Genomic DNA, 19,611 nt, shown 5'->3' with positions numbered 1-19,611 from the left:
TAACATAAGAAAAGAAAAATCTAGGTAGTTGAATATAAGGACGCAAGGTAATTGTTAATGAGGCGGTTGTGGTAAGCCAACAACATACATAAGTCACTGTTGCTGGACGTTGAATTTAGTAGCAAAACAAAACTAAAACATCTAGAAGAACCACAAGATACCAAATGGTGGATGTTAAAAGGTGATAAAGAATGTATATTAAAGGCAAAAATGGAAGACAAATGAGTTCTAATATAATTTGAAGAAGTGTGTCTAGTATTATTAGAAATACTGAAATTTAAGTGCTTAAAAAATATCAGAAAAGAGATAAAAGAAAGAAAGTAAACGATTTTAATAAAGTTTGTAATACAAGAGAGCCAGTACCACTAGTACTAGATGCATCAGTCTCAGGACACAAGAAACATGCAATCAGAGAGAAAGAACCAACAATCTTACGAGCACAAGTGGAGAAGGCTCTCAACCAACTAATAAATAAAAAGTCCCCAGGGATCGATGGCATACCAGCGGAGACTCTAAAAGCAATGGGCGAGATTGGCGTGGATAATAACTAATACTTTTTTTTTCTTCTTTTATGAGGGGTTGGGGTCCAAATGTTCGAAACATATCTCGGTCCTAGGCAGAACCGCCTTCCAGCCTCGGTTATGCAGGACTCCTCCAGCGTGGACACGATGATATCCGAGGCCGCGCGCAAGGGTTGTTCGGATACCATCGTCATCAATGCCAGAGGGCCATATCGCCCTGATTGGGGCGCAACATCGGCACGGCATTCACCCGATCTCTCATTCACGCACAATTTTCACGCATTCTAGCACTTTCTCACTACGACTGAATTCTTCTCTCCCTCTATTCCTCCCTGTTCGTGTTCAATCTCACCCGTTCTCATTTTGTCTTATCTTCTTGCTTGCTCCTGGACACCCTGCCTCCCTTCGGGTCGCCTTTCTTCTTGTTTCTTTCTCTCCAATGTTCTCCTCACATATCTCTGAACTGCTCTAAACCGATCTGACGACCTAAGCATCTTCTCCACCAGTAGGGTGACTGATTGCACTCTATTTCCTAGCTCTCTCTCAAGCAGGCTCCTCTCACCTATCCATATATCGCATACCAATAGAGTGTGTGAGACAGTGTCCGATATTTCGCAATAGAGGCATTTGTCATTTTCTGCCTTCCCAAATCTGTAAAGGTATGCCCTAAAGCAACCATGTCCTGTGAACATCTGCTTCAGGAAGTAATCCAAACGCCGGTGCCCGCAATCCATCCATCTTCCAGATTAGGAATCAACGACTTCGTCCACTGCGCCACCCTTCTCATCTCATCCCATTCCACTTGCCACACTATTATGGATCTCTCCCCTTCTTCTTTTTTAGAGACAGAGAAATGAAGACATAGCAACGTTTCTGTTAACGCCAAACAGGCGTTAATAAAAATCTTTCACAAAAAGACATTGAAGATCATCTATCATAAGGCCACTTCGCTCACACTAAAATCGTTAGAATAATTGCCCGCTAAAATAACATCCCTACGCACTTCGTTCAAGTCTTCCGCGAACTCAGAACAAAAGTTCGCGGAAGCACTGAAGTACGGTATTAAGCTGAACGGGGATATTATACGTTGTGAGATCCCTGGATCGAATAATGTCATCCTCCTGCGCTTAAAATACTATTCTAGATGCTGCCAAAGCGGACATCACAGCACATAATACCAACAAATACCACCATCATGTCCAAAATGCCGCGGCAAACACCCGGCATATTCACACAAATGTCCCGCCAGAAAATGCGTTCCCATAACACAGAAACAGACACAGATAGTCACTACCCCACACAAATTCCCTTATACGAATTCACTTCGGACATGAAGTCGATAATTAACGTCATGTCTATGATCTTCAACGTCTTACCTGAAAAAACACTTACCAACATATCTGTAACGAAATCTTCCAAAATATGTATGGACACTTAACGTCAATAATGGCAATCTTAACGTCGACGTGCAACTATTGTATAAATCAAAGATTTAAACAAACCAGATCTTAATCCAGTTACAGCCTACCTAAGCTCTAGCTCCTAGAAGGCAACAACCCTTAATATTATAAAAATGGAAATCGAATCACCTATAACAACTCCTTCAGAGTCTATTCCATTTGCACAAAAACAGGGGGAATTTGGTTTTCTGTGGTTTCCTAATCCTATTGCACAACGGTACCTGTACCTAGGTGAGGCACTAGCTACAGCTTACCTTCACGCGATTTACTAAAGAAAGTCCAAACAATTCTAAAAGAAATCGTTCCGTTTTTGGATGCATTTCGTATTTTTATCAACGGCCACCTCAACTAGTCCAAGACGAAGTTGCCCATCGAACATCGACTCGATCGATGATAAGATCCGTCAAACTCCTGCCTCGATACCTCCCCAGACATACACAAAAACTCCATACCTTGAAGAGGCATGTAGCCTAACGCAAGGCTTTACAACCCCTTTTCTTCTTCTTCTCTTCCTCAGCTTTTCCCCATTTCAGTAGTCGCTGTTCCTGTTTCTTCGTCGCCACTCATTTCTGTCCATCAGGTCTTCTTCACCTAAATCTTTCTCTCTCAAGTCCATGGCTCGCATTTACCAACGTAAGATGGACAGAGCGACATCATATAATAAGGAACAGCTGCAACAAGCACTGGAAGATGTCAGATCTAAAAAAACGACACTACATACACCAAGCCGGAATTATGCAATTCCAAAAACAACATTGCACAGTCATTTGACTTGTGTCAGAGGGAAAAAAGTGATTCATTAGGCAGAGGACCAGTAGTTATTCCTATCGAACACGAACGCAAATTAGGCGATCGTTTGAAAACTTCAGAAAAATAGGGCTTCGAATTATCAAAACGTGAAGTCCTTATGATTGTCTCTGATTTTGTTACACAAAATATTAAAAGAACGCCATTTAAAAACAACATAATCTGATCATGACTGGTTTACTAACTTTAAAGCAAGATACAAGTTGTCCTCAAGATACCCCTCGATTGAGTACGCAAGGAAGAAGATGTGTGATCATTTCCCATTTATGAGTATCTTGAGCGCTTAAAGAACACCCTTGTGGAATTAGATCTTAATGATAAGCCTAAGCAAATATGGAATTTGGACGAAACCAGCTTATGCATTGACCCATCCTGAGTAAAGGTGCTAAAAGCCAAAGGTAAACCGTGTTCGGGAACTCCCAGCGATCCAGGCAAGGGGAAACCAACAATATAATCTGCAGCAAATGCATTTGGGGACAAACCAGCACCCTGTATTATATTTAAACTAAAGTTCGTATGAGACCAGCAGATGGCAACACAAGACACAGATCATCTTGACATAGAATATGCAGCTATATACTTCAAATGGCTGGATGGAAACGGACGTTTTCGTCAATTTCTTAAAAAATACATTTTTGAATGTTGTGGGTCAACAAAAGCCAATATTGTTGATATATAAACAGCACTCACGTAAATACAAAAGTCACTGAATTAGATTGTAAAAATGAGATTACCATCCTCAAGTTACCAAAACACACATTGCATTTATTACAACCTTTAGATTTGTCCGTGTTTAAATCCTTTAAAAATGAGTGGGACAAAAGATTGGTGGCTTTGCAGCGAAAAACCCAAGGAATAAAAATGTCGAAGCGAATATTTTCTGAGCTTGTTCGTAACGTGTGGTATGGTACAAAACCAAAAATCATCCAAAGCGTATTTCGGAAAGAGGGAATATTCCCATACAAAGATGACGTTACAGGAGAAGATATATAATTACTATTTAAATGGGAATAAGCCACAATTAAAGGGTAAGTACGTTTATTGACGTTTTAATTTCCACTTCGGAAATCAGGATAAGATAAATTCCACCCCGACACCTATAAACGTTGAAACGAGATGAATAACAAAACTGCGAATCAATATGACGAAAATATGGAAGCAACTCTAGAAGATTTACCGCCATCGGTTTCGTTTGAAGACTTGGTTTTGAAAACAGTCAAACCACTGCATCGTTTGTTATCGGTAAAGAAAACATGAGTAATTCCTTGTGCCGAGGTTATGACCAGTAATGATTATTACCAAAAATTACAAGAGAAAGCAAACAATAGTATTTTAACAGTGCTCGGCATCAGTGGGGTAAAGTATCAGCGGAAAATAAAATCTAGACGACGAAAACAGCAGATTCAAGTTCTAGTGACGAGTTGTCTGATATAGATCTAGTGGCGCACTTAGGGGGGGGTTTTAAGGGTTAACTCCCCCCCCCCCCCCGAGCCCTATTCCGACACTGTTACTCACACGTTTTAAGGACTCAAAATGGAGGTAGCATCGTAAGAAAAATTTCGGTGGCCAACCAAACCCCCCCCCCCCAGAAGCAAATTCTAGGTGCGCTACTGTATAGATCTTCAGTTAGATAATGATCCTTTAGATGATGATTTAGATGATGACGAAAAAGAAAAATAACGATGACACATTTTACTGGTCCGATAATAATGACACTGACACTGTTTCCAGGGAAAATATTGTCATGATATTGCCAGATCCCGTAGAAAATAGAAGAGAGAAATCGTTCCAGTTCAGTATATCTTTCGATGGACTGAATTTAGTACGCTAGGAAATCAAGTTTTATATTTTGTTCCCGTCAAAAAACAATAAACTTATTATATAAATAAATATTAATGAAATTAAATTTTGTTTCTTATTCGCAGTTGCCCCCGTCGTCGCCCCGTACATACTGTAATATGCAACACGTATAAATTCAACATGCTATTCCCAGTTGCCCTACAGTCTGGGACAAGTGAGAATATTCAATAAAAAAAAATGTATTATGAATTTGATAATGTTTGCATAATTAACACGTGTTACTAAATCAGTACTTAGAAACTTCTACTGACTTTATATATTAATTGTCATTATTCTAGAATGCATACTTCAGTTTTAATAGTGGCATAAACATCATCTCTAGAAAGATGCGTTCGCTCTTACGCTGAGCTGACTTACCTTACCTAACAAAATTTGTAAATAATTACCGGGGGATAAACCATATATTCAATATTTTGTGATTCACAATCATTAAATCCATTAGTCAATTTGTAGATCCTCAAATCTGCATTTTAATCACAAAACATAAATTAAAATTATGATTTTCTTTTCTTACGTGGTGCCATACCTATTTAGGACGGAGGCCGCGCCTGTACTTAATTTTAGGGAACTTCAATTTTATTACTAGATGTCAAATAGACAGTTGACGTATATTGTCCATCCTGTTATGAGATGTTATCGTTCTTTGATGTGAAGGCGCCATGGCCGCCGAACAGGAGCAATTTTACCAAATCTTAACAACACTTTTATCTACGGATAACGTGATTAGAACTCAAGCTGAGGTATGTAAATATTTTTATCAACTATATTTTTGTATCATAAAACCGAAAACTATATAGGGCAGTTCATATTTTATTAGCAAATCATTAAAATAATTATCATTCACAACGTGTATGCTACTAAGGCATGCCGCTTTGGAACTTGAAATCACATGTGCGTTATTTTAAAACAGTTTAGATATGTATATCTACTTTAGATCCATACCTCACATATGTGCTCAATCTTAGAATACTAAAAATGTACGTGTTGATCTCTTAGTAAGTAATAACTGTACATCTACAAATGCTTCCCGCCTAAGTTGACATCAATGATTAACCAAATTCATTGGTAATACGATCTGATGGGATTTATATAATTCACGGGCGTATGTCCTTTTTAAATTAAAGTTAGTGAATTCAAAATGCAAAATGGACATTAAGCGGTTTTCCATTTTATTTTGAATTATCACTAATATTCCAAGTTTATCATTATTAAAAAATGTAGACAAAAGCAACTATAAGAACTGTGTGACTGTAAAGTGTAAATGCTACTTAGGGTTTTAATTTAGAAATTTTAGATACTGGAAATAAGTTTTGTTAATTATTAGAAGAGTGATGTTAATAAAGCTTTTGAAAAATAACTAAAGAGCACATGGATTGAGTCTTGTATAATAAAAAGCCAAGGCTAATTGAAGATTTATTACAGCCAGATCATACTATAACATGTGTACTATTATGTTTTAGTTAGTGATATTTTTATGGCCGATTGTTCCAACGCTAATCAAAACTTGATTGTAATCAAATATTTTATTAAAATCAAATACCTTGGAACAATAGGGTGAATTAATCATTATAATTGACTGACTAAAAATATTTTTTACAAAGTAAGAAAAAGCATCATTTTTAATGTTTTATTTTTGGTTATAGATAAACTTGACCTTCATGTGTCAATATTGAGCAACAATCAAATGTTTGGTCTAAGACAAAGTTTTATGTGACTACAAATTACAACAGGTGTTGATAAAATAACATGTACAGAAAAGTGATTCTAAAGATTTTTGGAAACATTTCTAGACACAATAAATCTTAAGTCATTTATTTATCAACACAAATATAATTATTACAAAATGTAATAACAATTATTTACTTTTAGTCTAGAGCAACACTTAAAAATTCATAATAAAATAAAACAAAAATAGGACAGGTAAAGAGAAATCACAATAGGTTTTTTAAGCCATTCTTAAATTTGACAACTTTATGTACTAAGTGATAAAGAGGTTCATTTGCACCATGGTTAGTACTGTGAAAAGGTATACAGATATGAGATTGCTTGTTTCTGAATAGAATTTTTAAAGAAAAAAAAATGCCAAAAATTGTTTTTAAAATTGCAGCAAATTGCAAAGCATTTTTCATCAATACTTTGTATATACAGTAGGGCCTCATTGATCTGGAGAGACAAAAACAAGACCTTTTGCGGATTATCGAGGCATCCGGATTATAGTTGCCATATTTAATGGTAATAAAACATATGTTTAACCTTAGTTTCTTTGATCGATTTTTAAATTATTACAATATAAAGAAAAAAAATTACAAAATTGCAAATATTCAAAATTTCAACCATGTAAGAAAAACACTGAGTTTAAATAGAATATTAGTTAATTTTGCTTGAAAAAGTCTAATGCTCTTCTGTTTATAATTTGCGCACTTTATTTCAAAAGCCTGATTCAAAGCTGATGGAGAAACATAACTTCATTGCTATAAAGTTTGTTTTCTTCAGCCTATTTTAAAATTGAAAGCTCCTACTGCCTCTGAACTACCAACTTTTTCGGTGCCAAGAACTTCAAGACTATTGTCCTTATCTTGCTCATCATCCTCACACTAGCTGCTCGCACAATCTCCTCATCAGTTAACACTTCATATCTTTGTATCTCAATTTCGGCACTACCAGCAGCCCATTCTTGAGCTTCTGCCTCATTTAATTGAGGATCATTGGATCCCCTCCACATTAACTTAAAAATCTGGGCTAAGGAAACATCATCTTCTGGTTCATCATTATCAGTGAGAAATTCAGGGTGCAAATTCTTCCATGATTTGTTAATTATAGATGTCTTGAACCATTGATTAGCCAAAGGAAAAACAGTGTCCTTCAAAGATATCGATTTTAATGTGTTGATGAGATTGTCAGAACATAATGCAAGACAGTTAACCAAAAGTGATTTGCAATAATTTAACTTCACATTTTGTATATCTTTCTGATCCATTGGTTGTATACAGACTAGTGATGTAACGAATATTCATATTCGCGAATATTCACATATTTTTGCATATTCGCATTCGCGAAATTTGTGCGAATGTTTTGTGAATATAAATATGTATAAGAAAAAAAAATAATTTGAAGATTAGGTCAATAAAATAAAAATCCATTCACTCAGTTTTTTTTTATTAAGAAAACTCACTTTATTTTACAAGCTTAGAAAACTATAAAATTAAAAAACAAAAAATAAATGATGCAGTGTAAACAAACAAAAACAAATTATTCTCTGAAACTTTTATTATCCAAAAGTTTTTAATTTTAGACAATCATCTTGAAAAATTCTAAGAATTATTAAACTACAAATTAAAAATAGTCTGTGTTTTTATGTAAAGAGTTTAAACAAACATAAACAGTTTGACTTCAGTTAGATAAGTTCAGATAAATTTAGTAATTCAGCAATTTTCGGAACAAGATACATATTATAATGGACACTACACTGTAATGTAATACACAACAGTACATGATTTGTCTAATTGTTCTGAAAATTGCTGAATTACTAAATTTATCAACTTATCTAACTACACAGCTCACGCAAATGAGACTACCGGCAGTGCCGGAGACAATTAAAATTGCCAAATTAAAAAAAAAAAACTGAATATTCGCATTCATATTCGGGAATGTCAGTGGCATATATTCGCATTCGCGAATGTTCAAAAACTGATATTCGTTACATCACTAATACAGACTGTGCTGTTAGCTAGCAGGAACATTGCAAAAATGCTGCTGTCTTCAGAGATAAGTTCATCTGCTGATGGATGCCCAGGAAAATTATCTAACAATAAAAATGAACGAGGAGGCAAATTAAGAGATAAAAGATGGTGACGGTCCGCGGGAGCAAATTCCATTTTAAACCACTCAAAAAACAAGTCTTTCATAACCCAAGCATTTTTTTGTGCACTATAACAAACAGGAAGACGTGTTTATTTAAATGCCCGTGGGCTTTTTTATTTTCTGACAACAAGCAAATTGAAGTTTATGGGTTCCAGCCGCATTTGAACAAGGCATGAAAGTCACTCTCATCTTCATCATTTTCCTCCCGGAAGCCGACTTCTTGTTGGCAGAAGCTAAAGTTTGATCGGACAATAATCGCCAATACAAACCAGATTCGTCAGCATTGTACACTGTTAATTTTTTTTCATTAATAACTTTCTGTAACTCTAGTTGGAATGGTCTGATAGCGGATTCAGCATTGGACAGTTTTTCACCAGCCATTTTTAAACGTCTTATTCCGTAGCGTTTTTAAAATTTGTCTAACCATCCCCTGCTTGCATTAAACCCGATATTGGAGTATGCATTCTGGTGAAGAAAAACACGAGCTTTCTCACAAGTCATATCACCACTTACAGGAACATGTAATCGTCTTTGTTGCAACCAACACGTAAATCACGTTTCTTCAGTGTTTTTTGTACATTGGGACCACATTCTGTTAAGCTTACAAACTTTAAGATTTTGTCTTTGTTTTTCTTTATGCCGCCCACAGTTGACCTGTCTATACCAATCCTAGCAGTGATAGGATAGCTGTCACCTTTATCTAGCATTTCTATAACCCGCAATTTATCTTTTACTGTTAATGTTGAATGTTTATGTGGCGGCGCCATAATGTTAGTGAGCGCGCTAAATTGACACTGTATCAACACGAAAGGCGATATACAAAAGACTGTCGACATGTTGGCTCACGGCAGCCCCTGCAAGTACACACGTCCGCGAACCTCATTGCCTGGCTGAATTACAGCGATCACTGAACAAGGAGTCCGGATTAGCGAGGCCCTACTGTATATATAAATTTTGGTTAGATTTTGTATTCAAATTACTATAGTCATTTGTAATAGCACTTTACACAGCTAAATTTGCATGTTTTACTCAAATATAGTTACCAGTCTTTTTTAACTGGTGGCACAGCGAAGGTGTTAATGCTCAAATTTATTTTATATCCATTCAAAAAGAAGTTCATATTTCCTTTAAAAAAAATTGCAGCACAAGTAAAGAGACAAAAACATGTACAAATACAAGGAAACGAGCACAAATTAAACTTTCATTTCATCTCAGATGTGGCTCTTTTCAATATTTGTGTTCTTTCTTTGATATAATCCTAATTTCATGAATGTAGTTAATCCGTTGACTCTGAAGAACTTTTTACTTGGAAGCTTTCCAAAAATTACTATTTTAGGTATCTCTGACTCATTACAAATTATTCAGTAGTAATTGGTTGCTTCTAAATTTCTGACTACAGTTATAAATATCGCCTTTAAAAGGCTGTTTTTTTTTAATGTGTAGACATTTATTAAAATTGTGTGGTAGGCCTTGTCAAAATACAAATCCATTTTTTTTTAAGAGAAAATAACAGAAGTCCTTCAGGCTCTGAATTTACCTATTTTTAAAACCTTTTATAGGATCAAATATACATGAGTTCTGAAAATAAAATGAAGCAAACAGATTTGTGTTACTCTGTGGAATTTCTATCGTACCATTGTAAAAAACTTTCTGAGGAACACTGTAATCATTTTTCCTGCTTTTTTAGAAGTCCAAAAATATCTTATGGTATCAAATAAATTGTTCTCAATTTTATTAATTTATATATGTTGATAAACAACAAAAGAGAGAAAATACAATACTTGGATCATGTATTGAGAGCTGAAAGGTGTTAATTACTTTGACTCATATTAGAAGGTAAAGTAGATGGCAAAAGATCAGTAAGAAGACGCCAGGTTTCATGCAACAGTTTCCAAACTAAAATTTTCATTTGGATTGCCAACCTTCGAAAGGTGATGGTGCAATTAGAAGAGAGGGATCTACAGTACTACAGATCTACTTCGATAGTAGCAACCACGTGGCAGGACTATTTTTTGATCTATCACGTGCTTTTGACTGCTTAGACATAACATTTATTCGCAATAAATTATATAACGTTGGTTTTAGAGGGATATTCCTAGAATGGATAATAAATTTCTTAAGTGACAGGAAGAGTGTTGTTAAGATGAAAGAATCAAGCTCAGAACCATACACGACAAATAAAGGAGTACCACAGGGATCCGTGCTGGGACCATTATTATTCCTAATTTTTATTAATGACCTACCAGATCACATAAGGGCACTTATAATATCAATGTTTGCTGATGATACCTCGTTAATAGTCTCTGCACGTACACTAGAGGAATTAAAAATGACAATGAAGACTGTTGTTGACTGCTTTATACGCTGGTGTAATACCAACAGACTAATATTAAACATTGACAAGACGCAAATTATTTATTTTCATTCATACAACTCATCTAAATATGACTATACCTTAACCATCCACGATAGAAACAATATGTTATCTTCCACTCACTCTACAAAGTTTTTGGGTGTATTCATTGATTGTAATCTCAAATGGTCAGAGCAAGTGAATTCAGTGAACATGAAATTGAATAAAGCTTTTTATGCTATATCTAGAATTAAAAACACACTACCCATCTCGGCATTAATGAACGTTTATTATTGCCTTGCTTACAGCCACATGTGCTACAATGTAATTTTGTGGTGGAACTCAGTAGATAGTAACAAAGTGTTCATTAACCAAAAAAAAATTATCCGTAAAATTTTTAATTTGGATTATCAACAGTCTTGTAAACCAGTTTTTATTAAACATCAAATTTTAACTTTCTACTGCCTATATATCTATAAATGTTTACTTTATGTTAAAGAGGAAATCAATTCATTTCCAGTAAATTCAGACAATCACTACTACAATACAAGAAGTGCTGAATCTTTACGAGTTCCTAAACACAGAACATCCAAATTTCAAAATTGCTTCAGATATATGGGACTGACCTTATACAATCATTTGCCAAAAACTGTGAAAGAAATACCACTTATCTCTAAATTTAAAAAAAATGTTAAAGATTTACTCTTAAGTAAAGCATATTATTCTATAAATGAATATCTTGAGGACAAACTGCAATAGCTTCATATTTTACTTGTAAAAATGTTATTTTATATATTTTATGTTTTGTCAATTTTTTTTACACTGTGAATATTGTATTATACACATTAATGTTTTTTATACCAAATTCTGTAGTGACGTATCCTATACATTTATTTTGAATGTCTTAAAGGATCAATAAAGATGACTATGACTATGACTACACTTTTGATACTGTTGTTGATGCAAAGATTTTTTAATAAACAATTAATTTCTACATATATCACAAATTCCTATATCCTTGGATATTGCTACTATATGATTTTGCAAGAAGTATATGAATATTGTAGGATATTAGTTCTGTAATCTTTGTTTTCATGACTCTCCTTTTTAGTCTGACCATTGTTTAGTCATGTACAAACTGCAAGTATACTAGTGTAATTGTTATTCATTATGTATGTGTTCAGTGTACATATTCCAATGGTGCCAGTAGCAACCTCCATTCCTTAATCCATAGGTGTGCATTGGATATTGGCTCTATGTGTGTCAGACAGTAATCTGCATACTACCCGATGCATAATTCGAGTTTAAAATTTCAAATACTGTCTTCTTAGATAATGTCTATAACACTGCAAATTATCCACTGTCACATTTAGAATCTGTGTTGTGGAGATAACTCCAACTATAGGCAACTACTTATTATAGGACTAGACTTGTTAAATTTCTAATTAAACAATTTACTGAAAGATTTTAGTTGTTAATGTTTTACAATATATAAGTATTTTTCTTTTTAAATTATTCAGTAGTGATGAGTGTTTATGAAAATTCGAAAACAAAAGAAGAGTGTTTAATTGCTATTACTCATTGCAGGTGACTAAATTTTATCACTTAATATTCATCAACACTTAGGTATTAGTACAGTTAAAAATATTTGATATTGAGGAGGAAGAGGTAAAGGAAGCATTAAGAGAATTAAAAAACAAAAAAATCACCAGGACACAATAGAATACTGAACGGACTCCTAAAGTAAGGAGGACCAGATCTGATCAAACAACTACTAAAACTAATCCAAAAAATAATAGAATAAAACAGAATTTCTCAAGAGTGAAGACCAGGCCTAAAAAAATAAGACAAATCGGACACGGAAAATTACAGAGGAATTCATTTATTAAAAACAACACTAACATTAACAACCAAAGTGATAACAAATAAACTGAATGAAATTATAGCACTAGCAGAAGAACAAGGTTTTAGGTAAGGAAGATCATGCACTGACGCTATATTTATAATGAGTCAAGTGCAAGAGAAATCATTAGAATATAACAAACCGGTATATTTGTTTCATGGAATTTCAGAGGGCATTTGACCGTTCAAATTAAAGGCTGTTATCCACTTATTGTATGCAAGAGTATTCCTTTGGCAATAAAAAAAAAGTATAAGAAGAACCAACTGACCATATTGAAGCTGGCAATGGGATAAAACAGGGAGATTCCTTGAGTTCTCTATTGTTCAACAACCTGATTATGGATGAAATATTAAAAAAAGTAAGAACTAAAGAAGGATAACACTAGGAATCCTAAGATTTCCTACTTGGTGAAACTGAATTCAAATCTTTACCACAGTGCTTTCTAAAACTTGCAAAGCAAGGTCTCATCAGAAAGACCTAAATATGCTGTTGCTCTGAATCGAAACAAAATCTATCCCGTCGTAGGACAATAATTATCGAAATAATTATTTACGACGGGAGTTAGGCCTCATCAGAACGACATATGTTGTTGCTCTGAATCGAAACAAAATCTATCCCGTCGTAAATAATTATTTCGACAGATTTTGTTTCGATTCAGAGCAACAGCATATTTAGGTCTTTCTGATGAGACCTAAAGAGGTTGAAATATGTATAAGCAGCTTGCGATTGCCCTACATCGAAATAAAAATCTAATACTGTCATTATGTTAAAGAAGGGTACTAAATGGGAGAAAAACAACTTAAAACAATGTGCTATGCAGACGACGCATGCTGCACCAATTCAATATAATCACCAGAAAATTTAACATGTTAATTTCCCCAAAAAGGACAGTTTGTTGCCTGAATTAAACAATATGGAGAAATAAAAAGATCAGGAAAGAAATGAAAGGCAGAATTTACAAAACGGGCATCAGACCAATAATGACATATGCAGCAGAAAGACGACCTGACATAGAGAGAACAAAAAGGATGGTAGAAACAGCAGAGATAAAAACACTTAAAAAAATGGATGGCAAAACACTATTGGACAGAGCTAGAAGTACAGATATACAACATAGATGCAAGGTGGAGAACATCAAGGAATGAGTAAGAAATAGAAGAGTAGAATGGAACAATCATATAAGCTGAATGACAACAAATAGAGTAGTAAATACGGCAAGAGACGGTTCCCCAATAAGAAGACCATGAAAAATGGAACGAGAATTTACTGGAGGTACATAAAAAGAAGAAGAAGAAAAGAAAAATATTTGATGAAAATACAAAATATGAACAGGAAATTACTCTTCTTTTCTGTCTTCTTGTATATTAAAGAAGGAAAACAAGTTCGTTAATAGATGCAAATCATAAATTATTTCCCAGAATGTTTTGAAACACTTAAAAAAATCTCATTTCAGCGATTTTTATTTATCGCCAAGTTTTTTGGACTAATGGCAGCATTTGTTTTAATATTGATGTCAACTGTTGGCCGTAAACAAGGATTGCAGTTTAGAAATATGTATTTTAAGCATAACTTACATTAAATATTTTGATTTTTAATCATTTGATCATTGTTCTTATAATATATCTTAGAAAAGACTGCTTGTTGAAATAAATTAAAGATATACTAGCAATTATAGATAGTGTCTTCTCCCAGTAGGAAATTTTTGCCTTCATTGACTTTACAGCAATGAGCCTAATTGTATTAAAATGTGTAGTCAAGGGAAATAGTAATTTTTGATAAGATAATTTAAAACACAAAACCACAAAAACAATAATTTATTTACTACAGATAATAAATTTTTACTATGTAGAGTTATTTTCAGTTCTAGTTAAATTTGAATGATTCCAGGCCAAATTTATGGTTTCAAAAATAAAAATTTTTATTATTACCGCGAAGACGGTAGGTGTCGCGTCAGTCACGCACGGAGCGAATATCTGATTTTACTGCTAATATCTTATACCAGTAAAACACCATGTTTATTTTATTTTTGATTATACTTGATTCTTGCTAGTGTTGTCTGATGCCTATATTGTTTATATCTATATGGTTTGAAGGCTATCACACCCATGAAAGTCTCAGTTAAGATCTACCATTTTGACTTTGTACTTATAGTTCTTTTGCATATTTCATCTCTCAAAATACAGTATCAATATATCGATTTAATGGACATTCTTCCCATCACCCTTTGATCTCACCAAGTAGGTTATTGAGATGATCCCAATGAGGTTAAAAGTGGCAGTGAGCTGTTTGATCTGCTACAAAGGTCCCTAAACATAATGCTTAGCTTGTTCAAGGAAAATAAGTGGGATATCAATCTAAAAATGATAATGATAGTAACTTTCACCAAAAGCATAGTTGCAACTGTTAGTTTGAATTGACTAAAGTGAAGTATCTAGAATTAGTCTTAGACACAATTCTAACCTGGAATGCATATGAAATAAGAACATTTATTTTCTACAGAATTCAGACACGACACATTTATCTCTGGCACTTGATCATAAGACCTTTGTGCCTTACCCTGTTTTTTTTTTTCATTAAACTCAAATAAGTCCTGTGGCTTCAATGAAGACCAACAGTTTCCCCATTGGTAGTTTTAGAATCTCTTGTGACATCTCTACATCGATTCAATATTGAGTATTCTTTTTGGACAGTACAGATCTTCTGTTGGATGAAGGTGTGGCAATTGAAACAAAATTTACTAGCCGTGTTCTGTAATACCATAAGAGAATGAAGCTGTTTGTGATTGGTATTATCCCACATATGATGGTTAAATACGTGAGTTTATTAGAGAATTGAAGTTTGTTACACATTGAAGTTTTTGGGCTTGTTTCACGTGGATCATCTCAGACAATTTCAAATGAATCTTGGTTGGTGTTAAAACTTTTTTTTATAATTTTATCACAAAACTCTTCATTTTTTCCATTGTTGATAACTCGCTTATTTAATGACTTCCGATTTTACATTACTTCTATTGAAATGTTTACCAACATAAATGAAAAAATCATGTGAGTAGTATTGCAATCTCGGACATGATCGAGGATGAGAACTTACCACACACTCGATGATATATGTTTTATTTTTTCTTGTTGTCAGCTTAATTAACTTTATTTATTAGTATTAACTTCAATTTTTTTCTTAGGATGCTTATTCCAATTTACCAATCGAAACAAAAGTAAGTCATCTGTTGGGAGCTATCCACAACACCAGTTTGAGTCATGAAGCTCGACAGATGTCTGCTGTGTTGCTGCGTAGGGTGTTTTCCAATGATTTCATGGAATTCTATCCAAAACTACCCGTGGAAAGTCAAAATCAGTTGAAAGAACAAGTTCTCTTAGCTGTACAACAAGTTGAGACTGAACAATTAAGGCATAAGGTATGTGAGGTAGTAGCAGAAGTCGCAAGAAATTTGATCGATGATGATGGAAACAATCAGTGGCCAGAATTTTTACAGGTAAATATTGTTCATTTTTTACTTTGTTCAGGTACTTACTTTTTATAAAGATTTTGGACAGAAAAAAAGTAAATCTTTTGAAAATATAACAATTTTTTGTGACAGTAAGGTGTAAGGAAAGATGCACTGAAGAGTGGTTAAAGGAATTTGTTCCCCAATTCTTAATTTCTCTTCTAGGTATTCTAAATTTGTTTAGGTGTAGTAAAATTTACAAAACTATTTAATTAAGCTTTACAAAAACATTGTTTTCTTGAAAATTTTATAGCTGTACATTTTTCTCACAGATTTGGATCATTTTATTGCATATAACAGGCTTTCAGTTTATTATGTATTATCATTTTTCTCGTTGTTTCACTAGACCTAAATAATATTTCATGCTCCCTTTCATTAAAAAAAAAACAACAACAAAGGCGCATAAATTTTAGCGACATTTATTTAATTGTCAGTGATACAAAATAAACTTCTGTTATATTAAAAAGAGAAATATGACAGGCAGATTTTGTTACCTAGAGCTGAAAAACCTGGCTCATAAGGAAGGTAAAAGTGTTCACAAAGTAGGAGGCAATTTTAGGATTTACAAAGAATTGTTTGATCAAAATTTTTCGAATCTGCTGAGTTTATCGTGCATGTAGGTTAACTAACCTCTATTGAAGATTTGCAAAAATATTTTTTTAACCCAAGAAATAATATTACCCTTTATTTCAATTCATGAAGGCGAGCCAATATTTTGCCCTTAGACTTTTATTTTCTTTTATTATCAATTTGAATATTCAATAAAACCAGCTCCTCTCTTATTGTCAGTTTATTTTATTGGATTATTTAGGATTACAAAAAATACACTTACATATTTTAAACTACATCTTACAACAACTATCATTTGTCAGTCTCTTCTTCCTTTTCTTGTAAAGGAAAAAGGACAAGAAGCAACAAGGAGGCTTTTAACAATTTACAACATAGACAACCAGTGAATCTTTTGTGTAATAGAAATGGCTTAAATTCTGTAGCAATGTTATCAAAGTCAAAGCCTTTTAGATAAATAACACAATATGTGCTAACTGTATAGGATTATTTTCCTTGAGTTTTTGAGCTAATGCTGACTGAACTGTCAGGGGTATGGTCTGTTCAAGTTCCTTTGAGTTTATTCCAATCCAATTAATTCTATATGTGACTGTTACTGCAAAACAGAATTATACTTCATTTTTACTCTGATTATCTTTTTATCTCTGTGACTTTTAGGATACCTGTTTTGATGTAAGTCCTTACCGATAGTGTGAGGTTGGATTTTGCATTACAATAATAAAATCCGCTAGGAAAGAACCTTGAAAATACTTTAATACATGTGTGATTACTTCCTGGCTGATTTAATCTCAGCTCAACTTTGTAAATCAAAACTTAATATAGTCTTCTGAATACTTTCTTTTTCACTGCCATTTTGAGTTGACGACAATAGTAAATGAGGAATGATGCTGATATTAGCAAATTTACATTTAATAATGAATATTACAGAGGAGGGAGATTCATACACATGAAATTTTCACACTCCACAAATATCTAATATCTATCTGAAATGGTCAAATAAACTTCTAAAATTTTTTGTGAATTTGTATACATGTGAGTTTGGAATGAACAACTAACCAATACATGTATTTATGGTATGCAATTGTAATGCGTTGCAATATTACGCGATACGAGAGGCACGTGGGTGGCATTTGATCTTAGTATTTATAAGATTTATGCAAGTACAAACATATTCTGCCCTCCTTGACATCTCTTTATGTATACTAGGGAGATGCACCATGTGGTTTGGAAGTCGTAGTTTATAAGATCTTTTCAATCTTTTAAGATCAAGCTTCGATATTAATATGGAACAACAGAAATGCTTCCACATCTTAACTTAATACATCCTTTGGTGAGTTCAAAATTAGGTAAACACAAGCATACTAAGCTTGTTTTGCATAAACACATACCTATGACCTATGAGGTACTTATATGGTTTAAGTTTAGGTTTAAACAAAACTTTTTAGCAAAAAAGGAGTCACAACAGCAAGGAATGAAGATTTTTAATAAAGGAAAGTAATGAAACTATACAATTGGACAAAAAAAAAATAACTGGAAAATTTGAGAAATGTATTCATATCGGATATTGGTATACCAGTATTGGAGATGAGAGTAATTTTTGGTCCAAGTGACAGTGATTTTTGTGACATTTCTTGGCACCTTGTCTAGCTTCTAGTTGATTTTATGCAGTATTTTTGTATCCTCAATGGTGTTGATAAATAAGTGTAATTCAAATTTGTATTTTAGTTCCTTTTCCATTGTGCCAATGACCAAAATCCAGTTCTAAAGGAAGCTGCACTTCAAATGTTTACAAGTGTTCCTGGTGTGTTTGGTAGCCAACAAAATAACTACTTGGACTTAATCAAGCAAATGATATTGCAAAGCTTGCAGCCTACTGAAGAATATGAAGTAAGGTTTCAAGCTGTTAGGGCAGTAGGTGCCTTCATGCTTATTAATGACAAAGAAACGCAGATTCTAAAACATTTCGCCGATCTTTTAACTCCTATGTTACATGTTATCGCAGAGAGTATTCAACAACAGGAAGATGATACTTTGTTAAAGGTTTTAATTGATTTAGCAGAAAATGTCCCCAAATTTTTAAGGCCACAACTACTACCTATTTACGAGATGTGTATGAAGATTTTTAGCGACTCTGGAGCACTAGACAGTTGGAGACAACTCGCGTTAGAGGTAATTATTGTTAAATGTTATAAATAAACAAATTACATTGTGCTTTTAATTGTAGGTTATGGTTACTCTGGCAGAAATGGCACCGGCGATGGTTCGTAAGAATGCATTTAAATACATGGAACAACTTATTCCCCTAATTTTACAATTTATGGCTGACCTTGAAGAAGAATCTGGATGGGCTGAGTCAGATGAACTTTTGGATGAAGACAATGATTGTAATAACGTAGTTGCAGAGGCTGCATTAGATCGTCTTGCGTGTGGATTAGGTAAGCTATAGAGTTTAATCTTAAGTTATTTAGATTTGAATACTCTGATACTATGTAATTCAGAGATTAAGTTTTATGATATAAGTAAGATGTATTAGTGAGCTCTACAAGCATTTTGGCGACAATGCCCTGCTATGGAGACTATACATAAACTTTTACTTTTTGTCTGGCAAAATAAGGCCATGTCCTGTGAATGGTCTCAAGGCGTGATATACCTGTTATATAAAAAAGGCGACCACTGTGACGACTACAGAGGTATAACCATGTTAACTGTTTACTATTAGTTTACACAGTGGGTGTAGTTGGAAAATACTGGGCTGAAGTCACTCCAGAAAAACAAAC

General features: G+C 33.8%; 1 protein-coding gene across 1 annotated transcript in view; it reads left to right on the top strand.

Moving 5' to 3' along the window:
- Positions 1 to 5,230: 5,230 nt before the first annotated feature.
- Positions 5,231 to 19,611, top strand: part of Karybeta3 (karyopherin beta 3) — a 32,735-nt gene continuing 18,354 nt past the window's right edge. The window contains exons 1-4 of the mRNA XM_072540884.1: positions 5,231 to 5,388; positions 15,944 to 16,255; positions 18,560 to 19,003; positions 19,059 to 19,269. Of these exons, the coding sequence (XP_072396985.1) occupies positions 5,308 to 5,388; positions 15,944 to 16,255; positions 18,560 to 19,003; positions 19,059 to 19,269 (1,048 nt within the window). The 5' untranslated portion in view covers positions 5,231 to 5,307. The remainder of the gene's footprint in view (positions 5,389 to 15,943; positions 16,256 to 18,559; positions 19,004 to 19,058; positions 19,270 to 19,611) is intronic.

The sequence above is a fragment of the Diabrotica undecimpunctata genome, chromosome 8, assembly GCF_040954645.1.
Source record: "Diabrotica undecimpunctata isolate CICGRU chromosome 8, icDiaUnde3, whole genome shotgun sequence".
NCBI lineage: Eukaryota > Metazoa > Arthropoda > Insecta > Coleoptera > Chrysomelidae > Diabrotica > Diabrotica undecimpunctata.
This window is presented reverse-complemented; position numbering and strand designations above follow the sequence as displayed.